The following is a 12518-nucleotide window of genomic DNA, read 5'->3' on the forward strand; positions in this document are numbered from 1 at the left end:
AGCTCGAGGTAATATCTTTGGTTCCAATTTTCAAATGGATTCGGTTAGGTGGGTGGTCGAAGGCAGAGTGATTCGTAGAGTAGAATCTGAGGCACATGATTTATCTTCGAACCACTCCCTAGTCATGTTTGACGAGAAGCAAAGGTTTTCCGAATCAGCCCAAGACTGGCAGATTCAAGTCATGAGGAAAATCTTTTTTCACACAGACCGTGGAATCGCGAGTGGGACCGTCGATCAGTAGCCGAATCCCGAATCAATTCTCAACTGAGTTTCGAAAAACCATGGAAAGGCTCTCGGTGAGAGAATGCGGTTGTTAGAAGGATGCAAGTTTGAACTTAATCGAAAGCTTATCTATAGGCTTCTGCTCCGCTTGCTTGTTGGATTCGCGTGATTGAATCTGTCCCAGAGTCCGAGAATTCAGAGGGAAAATCGGGTACTCTCTCCAAGATCTCACGCAGGCGAAGTATAGTATATTGTAGAAGGAAACAACATCATTCGTAAATATTCTCGGTCGCCAGAGTAATGGTCAAGATGCACTGGGTGCTTGAAATAAACTTTGTGGGTTGGCCGGGACCAGTCGGTTTCTCGGCCCCTAATGCACAAAGTGGAGACTTTGTTTAGATCTACGATCTTGTCCTTACACAATTGACATTGATTTCAAAAACTATCTGCTAGAGTTGGCAGACTGGCCATCGAGTTGGAGCAGATAGGGAGAGGATGGGTCGGGCTCAAAGAGAGTATACTTTCTGCGAGGAAGGTGCAGGACAGAAGGAATAGCTTCTAGAACGTTCCCTAGGCCAGATAGAGAAAGCAGCAGCTTCCCACTCGACGGAGGACCAATCACTCTCTTGCGAGGGCAACTGAACCGCGGATCAGATCTCTGTTGCCAAAACTCTGTGTGATATTCCAATTACTCTCCTGCCCAGCTATACCTCCTAAGTAACAAAGACCGCTGTTCCATCGGGCCCTAACGGCCGTCAGGTTTGGGTTTGTGGATCGTGTCTGGACCCTTGCAGATCCTTCCGATTTCTTCTGCGGGCCCACAAATAGAACCTCCGTGATCTACTGTCCCGTGGGTCGTCCCTGGGATCTGCGTCGCGGAACCGTACCTGCGTCTGTCTAAATTCAGGCGCGGTGTTTGATTGGTCCGTTGGGTGCTATTTGTGTCCAGGGCCTCGTCGATGTGACAGTAGCGCTGCAATCTCTCGAGGAATCTCGCGAGGTGGGTGGCGATCACGAGGACCTAGCTTGTGAGCCATGGTAGCTGAAATAACTCACTTTATTGTCCTGGAAACTGGACTCGGGTTTATTCTAGGTTTCCAACAAGGTCTAGAATTTGATTATCTATCAAAGGAAAACAACCGATACCCTGGATTTGGGAGTATGTGCATAGTGTCTGTACCGACAGTTAGCAGAAGTATTAGGGGAGGCAACATCAGTTGGTTGCGAGCAACAAAGAAAGTACCGTTCGAGTAGCGCGAAACTAGAAATAAGCAGAGGATTGTAGTGGGATCAGTGGGAGGCACGTCCTATGGCCAACAGCCGGTACAATCGAATGTTACTGTCTGCCACAGTCTCCAACCCATTATTGCGGCATCTGTTGAAGCACTTCAACCTTCATGAAAGAAACGGTGAACGTGGCTAGAACGGGCAGATGGAGAGTGCCACCGCGTTGAGCGATTTAATTGCAATTTCAATGATATGTAGAAATCAGATTTTTGCGGCGTTACTTTCTGCTCAACAGGTGATGATAATGGTTCACCACGCTCAACGCGATTTTGAGAGGAATGAGTCCAGGCTAGACTTGACTCTGTAGGCCACAAAGTCTCCAGACATCAGTTCAACGTCGTTGCGATCGCTTCAACGCCTACCAACAAAGTAATTTTTCTCGCTACCATCTGCGCAATTGGTTCCTTGGTAGAGACGTAGCCAAAAAATTATAAAAGGGGCCAGGTTCCCAGCCCAAAAAAATCAGGACTTCGGTCTTCACACTCCGATGTGTCATGGTGTCCCTCTTTTGCCTGCGGGCTTGGGAGGTTCCGTGACCACGGCTATCGCTGCCACGAGCCCAGCGATGTAAGAATGTGCTCCCTCGCTGCCATGAGCCCCGCGAGTGTAAGAAGGTGCTTCGCAGGACGGGCTCTGCGTCAACAAGTGTGCCTCGCAGGACGGGCTCTGCGTCAACAAGTGTGCCTCGCAGGACGGGCTCTGCGTCAACAAGTGTGCCTCGCAGGACGGGCTCTGCGTCATCAAGTGTGCTTCGCAGGATAGGTCTGCGTCAACAACAATCCTCGCAGGGGGGCGCTGCGTTACCAAGTGAACTCCGCAGGGGGACGCTGTGATGACAAGTGAGACCCGCAGGAGACCGCTGCGTTAACAAGTTCTCTGCAGGAGACCGCTGCATTACCAAGTTCTCCGCAGCCTAGGTCCTGCGTCAACAAAGCGCCTCGCAGGGACATCTGCGACAACAAGAGTCTCCGCAGGGACATCTGCGACACCAAGAGTCTCCGCAGGGACATCTGCGACACCAAGAGTCTCCGCAGGGACATCTGCGACACCAAGAGTCTCCGCAGGGACATCTGCGACACCAAGAGTCTCCGCAGGGACATCTGCGACACCAAGAGTCTCCGCAGGGACATCTGCGACAAAAAGACCCTCTAGCCTGTGCAGGCACCTCTTCGTGGTGCTAGGGACCAGTATTCGAGTATTCAAGAGTACTCGAAGAAGCAAAGATCTGCGCACCATCTTGATGACGTTTTTCGTATTTCAAAGGATATTCATCGGAGAAATAAAATGAGCCATAGATAGATAGAAACCGATCATCAGAATCGTAAATTCAAGATTCAACCTTTGTTATCGAGCGCCGTGTTCCCAACCCTCCTGTCTTCATGGTTTGCGGTCGGCTAGTCTTCCCGCCGGAATAAAATGCATCTGCCATCAGGGCGTAGAGCGAACAAAATGGTGAGAAATTGGTGCGTCGCGGATGTGTTGATAGCGTTGATGAGCGTAGATGGTCGTTAATGGTCGTTGGTGGTCGTTGATAAACGTTGATAAACGTTGACGAGGGTGTTGAGGGTGTTGATGATCGTTGATGGTCGTTGATGGTCGTTGATGGTCGTTGATGGTCGTTGATGGCCGTTGATGGTCGTTGATGAACGTTGACGAGGGAGTTGATGTGTGTTGATGTGTGTTGTGGTATACGGCCGGGCGGTGAAGGTGAGTGGTGGTCAACGTCTCACCGACGTAGCGTGAGGTTTTCCTGCCATCTTACCAACATGACAGATGTGTCACTTTGCATTGTTCCAATTCCGCGTCATTTGTCCCCAGCTGATCACTCGGTGAAGTTGGCATACGGCCTCCATTTCGATTGAGCTGGTCGAATGCAAACACCGGATTTCCCTCCATTGGTTCAGCTATAATCAGGCAATACGCTCAAGATCAGACCTACCAGGTGTAGAAGCATTTGATGAGGAGAGCTCGAAATACCATTTGTGTTCTCAACTAAACATCTTGATGCGATAGAATGTTCCTTGCGTAGTCAGAGTCATCGCTTCAGTCGGCGATTGATGTCACTCAAACCTATTCTACTGTAGAATGCCTACATCCTAGAACGATCGCGAGAGTGAAAATGAATTCGCAACAAAGACAACCAATCTAGGCTTCTTTGGCTTGAGAATATCCGATCAGCTCCTTCTACAAGTGGGAGCCGTCGCAACCTTGTGAATAATCCCGTCAGTAACTACGATTTATATCTCCTGCCCATCTCCCATGTATCAGCATCCACCACTGCACTCAAAGCGACAGCCACTTTTGGGGCGTACTACCCGAGTTCATACGATCAAGCATACTCTGCTGCCTAGATAACATGGTTGGAGCCCGATCGGGGCCTAGCAAGCGCCACCTGAACCAGACCTGGTAAAGATATCTCCGCCAACATTTACGACGGGCTTTCGTGATGTGATCTACTCGGCTTGGAGCCGCAGCAGACATGCCCCTAATCCATTCCCCCCAAACCAATCACATGAACTCTGATTAGGGGAAGTTGTCGTGGATAGTCAAAGAGGTCGCACAGCAGGATGGCTCTTGATGGGGTTGTTACGTACATCAATGCCACCTTCACAAAGAATCTGCTTGAACAGTGATATGCCAAATGTCGTCAAAGCGCAGTGTCTGACAAATAATTGATGCTCAAGAACAGTCGACGTGGGGGACGCGCAAAATTCGGCCATTTCCTTGAGAAAACCGCTTGCACGCGATATGTCAGAAGACGATTTCAGTGAGAAATACACGCGCTCGGCTTGACTAACCTGCAGATGCAGTGACATCCAGGGTAAATGGTCTTTGCACACGTTACTCTAGCTTGGATAGAAAAAAGCGTGCGTAGGCATCAAATCTACCTAACATATGTGAAAAGACACCACAACTTTTGTGGCAGCGCCCTTGATGCAGCGTCGTAGATGTTCGACTGGTTCGTTTTCGCTCGTTCGTTTCCGCTTGTTAGATTCCACCCGCTCGAATACGTCGTACGGCTCAGCAACGCAGAGTAGGATCAGGTAGAACAGTATCGGTCGGTGATTCTTAGCTCGTGGCTCTTTGGTTGGCTCGGCTGTGACTCGGGACCAGACCGTCTCCTCTCTCAGTTCGTAGCTGATATGGCAATGTTAATCTATGGGCTCGATATGGCGGGGCCTTTGCCTCACCTTCTCCTTGCACACAGACTTGGACTAACAATCTGGCTGTCTGCGAAGGTATGGCTCACCTGCCATGAAGCAAGACAAAACCACCAGCATTCCTCGGGTCGTTTGGAGTTCCAGGACTGAAAAGGACGCGAGATGCCAACCGAGAACAATGAGGATCGCCCATTGGACGCCAGGAATTCGATCCACGAGGAGGCTAATCTTTCACAGTGTTCGAACGCCAAGACACACTGTGGTATAAGCCCGTTGTGCCTTGGACTTCGTATCGGGTAGACACATCAGCACATGACTGATGCACGGAGTCGACTGAGAGAAGGCCCGAGACGATCTGAACCTTACATTGATTCATCATCGATGCTCTTGTCTGCTCGGGTCCCCTATACCGATGCGATCGCATGCTGTCTATCACTTCCACATGACTTGTTCGCTTCACATTCTACTCGAGTATGAGGGAATTTGAGGGACCTCCTGTTGTACGATCTGAGTCAGCTAGGCTTACCACTTGGACGAGTTGTTATGACTTACCTGTTCATAATGTTCGCAGAATGTTCGCTTGAGACGAGACGATCAATTAGCTTCGTGGCCATATCTTACCGACGAGATCACTTACAATTGTCTTCATCAATGCAGTCACCATCCATGCCATGTTGACATGATGTTGTCTCCAGTTCGTCGCACTCTCCGGCTGTCACTTCGAAGAAGCCGCGCTGGGTGCACCGGGCAACTTCTGAGAGCCAAAGGCGCGTGACGAACCACCTGCGACAGGAAATTGTACAGTCGTCATGGGGTTAGGACCTCGCGATGCGGACGGCCAGAGGTTCATACACTCCGCCGTTCAGTGTGAAGGCGGTGAGGTCGAGGGCGGAAGACGCGATGGAGCACGCGTCGTAGTGCCACCTTGGTCTTCTTATCTCCGATCCGGCTATGAAAGGACTCCACAGGGATGTTTCACAGTGATGATGGGCTGCTCCTATGTACAATGGCATGAAATCAGTAATGGTGTTCGTGTTTTGGAGCACAAGATTTTACACAAATAACTTATAAAGCGCAGCCGAAGGAGCGATAAATCACTCACATTACCAGGAAGATTGGACCTCTCAAGCTTCTATGCGGCGAAGCTCGCAATCGGATGTCCGTACCTGTTTTAGCCCGCTCCTTTGATTTATATACCTCACCTAAGGTATGCTGTGTGGTTTGAAGCGACGGGGCCAGGAATAGTGTGTAAGCCATGGCTTTGCGCGGAGCACTGACTGGGATGCTTAATCCTCAAGGGTCACTGTCGTTCATTAGCTTGTAGATCGGAGAGACATTTCAGGACTCACCTGTTCTGGTGGACCAGGGACGAAGAGACAGCAAAGAGCTGTGATCCTTGCGCTCGTGCATTTTAGTCGAATGTCCTCGGTTCTATTGAAATCGCATCGTCTTCCGGATCAGTAGAATTCAGACAGGTCAGGCTAAGATCAACATACCTGCGACGCGGATATTCGCGCTTTCTCTTGGGAATACACACAGAGGCTGTACAGTAAATCAGCTCAGTCGGCTGCTGTGGCGGAGACCTCGTCGCATAGACACTTTGACCAGTCAGCCTAAGTCTCGTCTCTTTGATCGGCTGGCTGGTTGGCACAGTTAACCTGCTGAGAATCATACCTGTATCTCTCACAGGCACTGTCTGGCTTGCTAATCCACGATGTATTCTATAAATGTCAGCACAGTGGGAATTTCCATACTGGATCAATGGGGAAGAACTTATCAAGTGGCTCAGACACAAACCTGCTCGATTTTGCAGAGTCAAGTGAAAAAATTGTAGAGCAAATTGCCGGGGGTAGAGGACGTATTTATAGGCTTCTCGGCTCCTTCTGTTGCGCAAGTGCTCTGCTTGGTAGAACGCGTTGAGGACGCCTCTCTTGTTTGAGACCTGTTGAAACCCGTGGCTTCTCTTTACAGCATCTATTTGCATAGTTTGATGCCTTTGAATGCTCAGCGAGAGAGACGAGTAAGAGTAGTGTTGGGGAAAAGGGATGCTGAGTCGGTCAAGAAACGTTGATTGACTGTTGAATTTTTCACGGCCCTCTTAAATTGAGGCTTTGTGGGAGATATTCAATCCGCAACGACAGGCTCATATTTCTTGTTCTGATCACCTCATCTGTGAGCGACTCAACGTTGAATCACCGAAAAGCGCCTACAATTCCATCCCTAGAAATCATGGACATATTTTCCTAGCCTCGCTTTAGTGTTGTGCTGGTTGTGTTGAGCTGTGGGTCTGTCCCATCAACCCGTTGAAGCTTGGCCACACGTTGACTCAATTTCTGAACTTTGACCATCAAGATACATTGGGTTTATATTTTGTTTTGTTTTCTTGAGAGTTGTTTTTGATGGCTGTGAATCCTACAATGTTCCGTTTGTCGGATTTCTGAGGCTTTCAACGAAAGTGGAAGAGGTGTCTGATTGAAATATATCTCCTCAATAAGCGTTCATATATGAGCCTCAACATCTATGCAATGGCTCGAGTGATTTTAATCACAACACCAGTGTCTTTCCCATGTCTAGACGCTCTACATCGAGCATAACGTCTAGGCTGGCATTCTGCTGTTTGCGACAAGATCGAATCAGAAATTTTCACTCTTGATTGGGCATCTACTCGTACTCGGTACATGTATAAGCTTTAATAACAAAGAACGTTTTTCATGAAAACTGACCTTTTGCACCCTTGAAGTTCAATTCCTCTTCTTGTCGAACTCGGTATATATCATCCAGGAGCTGAAGTCGTTCAGGGGGAGATATTTGGCAGCGAATCGGTCGGTCAGCTTCTCTCAATTTATTGACAGTGATTCCGTGACTTGCTAGCAGACCGCGCACAATGAACACTAAAAGCCGGATGCGTTCTATTTGTGTTAGAAAGCAAGGATTTTGAACCGACAACACCACTTACCAGCTTTAAGTAGATGGTCAGGCTCTTGATGGCTGACTCCAGATGGCCACCAGGGTGGCTTAGTCGCCTCTGGATCAAGCTGCTGTTTTTTGCCAGAGGTATTTATACGCCCATTATACGGGTAGACCATCTGCTTCCTCGGTTCAATAAGTTTAATGTATGCTTTTGCAAGAACCCGGCAGTTCGACTGGTTGAACTTTTTGAAGGCCTCCTCGTACCACAGAGCCGGTTGTCCTTCATCTCCAAGAGCAAATGCGGCGCTTTGCTGGCTTTTTCCATCAAGATCGACCGAATAAGGTACGCGTTGAGATTCCAAGCCATTGCAATGCCAGTGGTTGTTTTGTTCCACAGCTAGTTCAACTGGAGTTCCTAGTGGAATGTAGTTTTGCGAGAATCTATCACTTTCTAACAGTCGTTGGTCATGTAGCCCATAGTCCATTTGCAATGAGTGAACGTCTTGCCCATAGTCTTCTTCAGTCTGCACTGGAAGCACTAGTGATAGTCTCTTGCATCAGCCATCACCGTGCGAGGCTCCCATTCCAGAGAGATGTCATAACTTACGGCCTGGGTGAAGTAGGCTTGTTTGCGCCGACCTAGTCGCGTTCAGAAAAGCCTCCGTTACCCTGGGGGTCAGAATCGAGTGGCTGTTATTAGTAATTGATGGGGACACCTCGTGATGAAGCGTGCCTTTCGCATCGAGGTAGATGAGAGCATAATACGGATGAAAAAATCCAATATGTCGCTGTATTGTGGCCATCTTGACATAAGTTGAGTTTATAGATGAATGCTAAACCGTTTCCCATCAGTGTTTACGAACGGGGCAGTGGACATTTATCTAGCCCCACGCTTATCGACCGACCCCTTGCGACCGGGCCAATCCAGCTTCCCTTTCTCACACAAATTGACGACCAGGCCAATTTGACGGAAGTAATTGACACGTAGAATCCAAACCCAAATGATCTTCAGGTTGCATATAGGGATTTGGTTTCTATGAAGCTATTGGGCGCCTTCTGGCTGCGAGACGAAGCTAAAATGTCGCTATCGGTCCGCCATTATGGTTGAGGATGCAATTCTCAACTAGCAGTGAAACCCAGTCGAATCAAACATTCCCCTCCCGTCTTATTCTTTTCGGTCGTTCGTGTCCAGGTGGCGCGACGCGAAACTGTTTAAATGGTTTTTTTGACAGCGCAGTACTGTGGCGCGCTTCTCAATCGCGCTCCTTCCTCATCATCGAACTCTAGCAGGAAACAAGAAGTGGCTCTTTTTTTTTTTTAGGGTTTTCAATTAGTGATCAGATCGCTTTTGGTACCTTTGTCTTCAGTGTTGTATTGTGCGTTCGTGTTCACCTGTCTATTCAAGTACGCCAAACCTATTACGGCCGACATCCGCCCCTTGGTGGATCCCCACCTCAATGGGGCGGTGAGGCAGCGAGCCATTGAAGCGCGCCTCGAAGTGGAGATCCAGGCGTTCGAGCGCCACCGTGAATGGTCGCGCCGCGAAGCCGAGGCCTACCACACTATCTTCCGGTACCTGCCCCCCCATATCAGCATTCATTTCGCGTGACTGGAGACGTCTCGCGATCTCTGGAATGAACACGAAGAACGGTACCGGCGGATGGAACTCGCCACCTTTTGTGAACTGTTTGCCCAGCTTCGTGAAATGACAGGCGACTGTTGCGCCAGCGCACGGGAATTTGTGGATCGTGTACGGTTGCTCGTACATCTGTTGAATGCCATCGCGCCAGGTTCAATCGGCGACAAGGCTCACATTGCGATCTTGCTTACGCAGATCGGACCGGAATACATCCTGATTGTGGATGCGATCCAGAATGACAAGGATCTAGTCAAACCAGCCACGATCGGAAATCGGCTGTCCAACGCCGAGCAGACGGCCCGGAGAAAATAGTCTCTCGCGCCCCCGCAGGAAGCCCCAGGACCATCAATCAATGCAGTGCAGAGAAATCCCAAGAAATGTACCTACTGCAAGAAGCGCGGCCATGTGGTCGCAGAGTGCTGGAAGAAACAGCGCGAAATACACCCACCCAGGGATCATGCCCTGAAGGCTGAACGGAGTGCTTCCGGCTCACCAAGAAACAATATGCAAAACATACCATCAAGCCAGAGAGAAGATCGGCAGGGCCCGCCGACTTCCAAGAGACCGAGGATCAATATTGTGAGGGCGAGGGTGACGACCCTTTATACCCACGCACCGCAACCCGGTGAATCCTGGACTCGGCCGCCACCAGCCACATCTGCTGGAACTGGAGCTGCTTCAGCAGTCTGCGGCCCCACCGCAAGATGCTGGACACGGCGGGCGATCCAGTGGAAGCTGAAGGGATTGGTACGGTGAAGCTCACGCTCAGGGGGAAGTTCAACCAACCCCTGGTGTTGACGAATGTGTACTTCGCGCCACGCGTCGGGATGAACCTGATCAGCGTGCCGAAGTTGTTACGAGACCGCTACTCGGTGGTGGCGCACCCGCAGAACGTCTTTGTGCAACGCCGAGGACGGACTGTGGGGACTGTTTACCATGCGGAGGAGGATCTGCTGATCCTGCGGTGCCATGTGAGCAAGAGATCCCGTGAACGAGTCCAACTGGCGAGGGCGCCGACGGCTTATGGCCATGCAGATTCCCTGGAACCGCAGGCGGTGGCCATGGACGTCGACGACACTCTGGAGTCAAGTGGCGCAGAATGCGCAGCGTCAACCTCTGAACTCGGTGGTGAAGCTGTGATACTCGAAGGAGATGCGTGCAGAGGGGTGGACCAGGCCTCCGAAGCGCTGTGGCACGCTCGGATGGGACATCTGAATCAGGGAGGCTTGAGGGTGGTCCTCCGGCAGACCGGCACTCCGTACCGCTGACGTGAGCCGAGCTGCTGGCAACGCCGCAGTGTCCGGCGTGCATGTCGGGTAAGCAGCATCAGAAGAGAAAATCCCACGCAAGACGGCCACGTCTGCATTCAACGAGAATATCCGAAATGATCCATTCGGACACCATGGAAATGCTAGTTGCCAAAGATGGTTCAAGGTACGTGATCACCTTTACTGACGATTTTTCTCGCGGCTCGTGGCCATATGCCATGAGATGGAAACACAAAGCGCTGCAGAAGTTCCGACAGTTCGAGGCATGGGTGTACCGACAGTTCGGCGCTCAGATCAAAAGATTTCTCACCGACAACGGGAGAGAATACTTGCCCATCGGAACACACCTCGAGTCCCAGGGAGTCGAGTTTGACACTTCGCCACCCTACTGCAAAGGGCAAAATGGACTGGCCGAACGCACAAATTGCACTATCCGGGAGCGGATCAACACGCTCCTGTCCGAAGCGAAACTTCCTCCTTCCTGGTGGACCGAGCTCCTGGACACGGTGGTATATTTGAAGCTGCGCGCGCCAGAATCAATACCACAGAAGAGCACACTGTATGAAGTCCTTTACGGGAAGCCGCCATCGCTGTTGCAATTGCGACGGATCGGATCCCGCGCCTGGGTGCTCATCCCGAAAGAGCGTCGAGCCAAGCTCGGACCCAGATCATCCGAGTGCCGATTGCTAGGTTACTGTGAACCGAACCAGTACAAGCTATATGAGATCCATTCAGGAAAAACAGTCTTTTCCCGTGATGTCGAGTTCGATGAGAGGACCCCTGTGGCGCCACTCATCGAAGGGGAAACAGGCAACGACCTCCCGGACAACGCTCCTCCATCATCTGTCTTTCCACAAGCGGTGCCCCATCCAGCCAGTGCACTGCTTACACCGCCTGCATCGCCTGCATCGCCTTTGGCCCCAGCCGAACGAGAGAAAACGCCACAGGACGTGGAGGAAATACCGCCACCGGTCAATCCAACTCAACAAGAAACGGAGTCCACACAGGACCTCGGCTATTCCATCTACGGCCGCAGAAGAAGACCTTCACGGCGGCTTCTGGAATCACTTGGCAAGGTGTATACCGCAGGCGCACTGAATACCGCATCTGCGAGCACAGTCGATCCATCGACTTTTCACGAGGCCGTGTCGGGCCCGAATCAACTGGAATGGTGGGCAGCCATCCAGAAAGAATACGCGTCTCCTCTGGAATACGGGACTTGGTAAAATGTTCTGCGAACAGACGTACGAGCAGGAGACCATGTGATCGGCTGCAAATGGGTCTTCAAGACCAAGACCAACGGAACTCGGAAGGCGCGACTCGTCATCAAAGGCTGCCGACAGAAACGCGGTATCGACTACCATGAAACATTCGCGGCCGTATCACGAATGGACTTGGTCCGCTGCATCGTCGCCAGCGCCGTGCTTCGCGGATGGAAACTACACCAATTCGACGCGGTCACCGCATTCTTACATAGGGACGTCGACTCGTCCATCTATATGGAGTTGCCTGAAGGCTTCGAAGAACCATGGTATGTGTGTCGACTTCGACGCTCCTTGTATGGTCTCAAACAGGCTCCACGGATTTGGTACCAATGCGTCCACCGTGTCCTAACCGCACATGGCTTCACTATGGCTCAGTCCGACAACTGCGTCGTCTAGAAATCCAACTGCGTGGTCTGTGTCTATGTCGATGATTTTCTTGTTGCCGCAGCAAACAATGATGAAGTCCAACACATCCAAAGCGCATTAGAAACGGAGTTCCGATTAACTGATCTGGGAACCCCACGTTCGTTCCTTGGGATCCAATTCGAATTTCATGCGGACGGTTCTATTTCAATTCACCAGCATCAGTACATCCAGAAGGGTCTGTCCGACTTTTGCATGGAGGCATGCCACCTGAAGAGCACACCCATGAATCCAAAGCATATCCCGAATCATCTCCAGATGAAAATATCCCGGACGAAGAAGTAAAAGCGCGTTATGCGACCGCTTTTGGCTCATTGATGTATCTCATGGTTGGTACACGGCC

General features: G+C 50.7%; 1 protein-coding gene across 1 annotated transcript; it reads right to left on the minus strand.

Annotated features, from left to right (window-relative positions):
- Positions 1–7379: 7379 nt before the first annotated feature.
- N7471_013804 (DUF2841 domain-containing protein) lies at positions 7380–8383 on the minus strand (the record flags this gene model as incomplete). Its single annotated transcript, XM_057286522.1, has 3 exons — positions 7380–7579; positions 7627–8118; positions 8188–8383. 3 exons carry the CDS (start codon positions 8381–8383, stop codon positions 7380–7382), a joined length of 888 nt encoding a protein of 295 aa, XP_057129001.1.
- Positions 8384–12518: the final 4135 nt, after the last annotated feature.

Source organism: Penicillium samsonianum, assembly GCF_028829775.1.
Source record: "Penicillium samsonianum strain IBT 33392 chromosome Unknown utg000010l_segment0_segment0, whole genome shotgun sequence".
In the NCBI taxonomy this organism is placed as follows: Eukaryota; Fungi; Ascomycota; class Eurotiomycetes; order Eurotiales; family Aspergillaceae; genus Penicillium; species Penicillium samsonianum.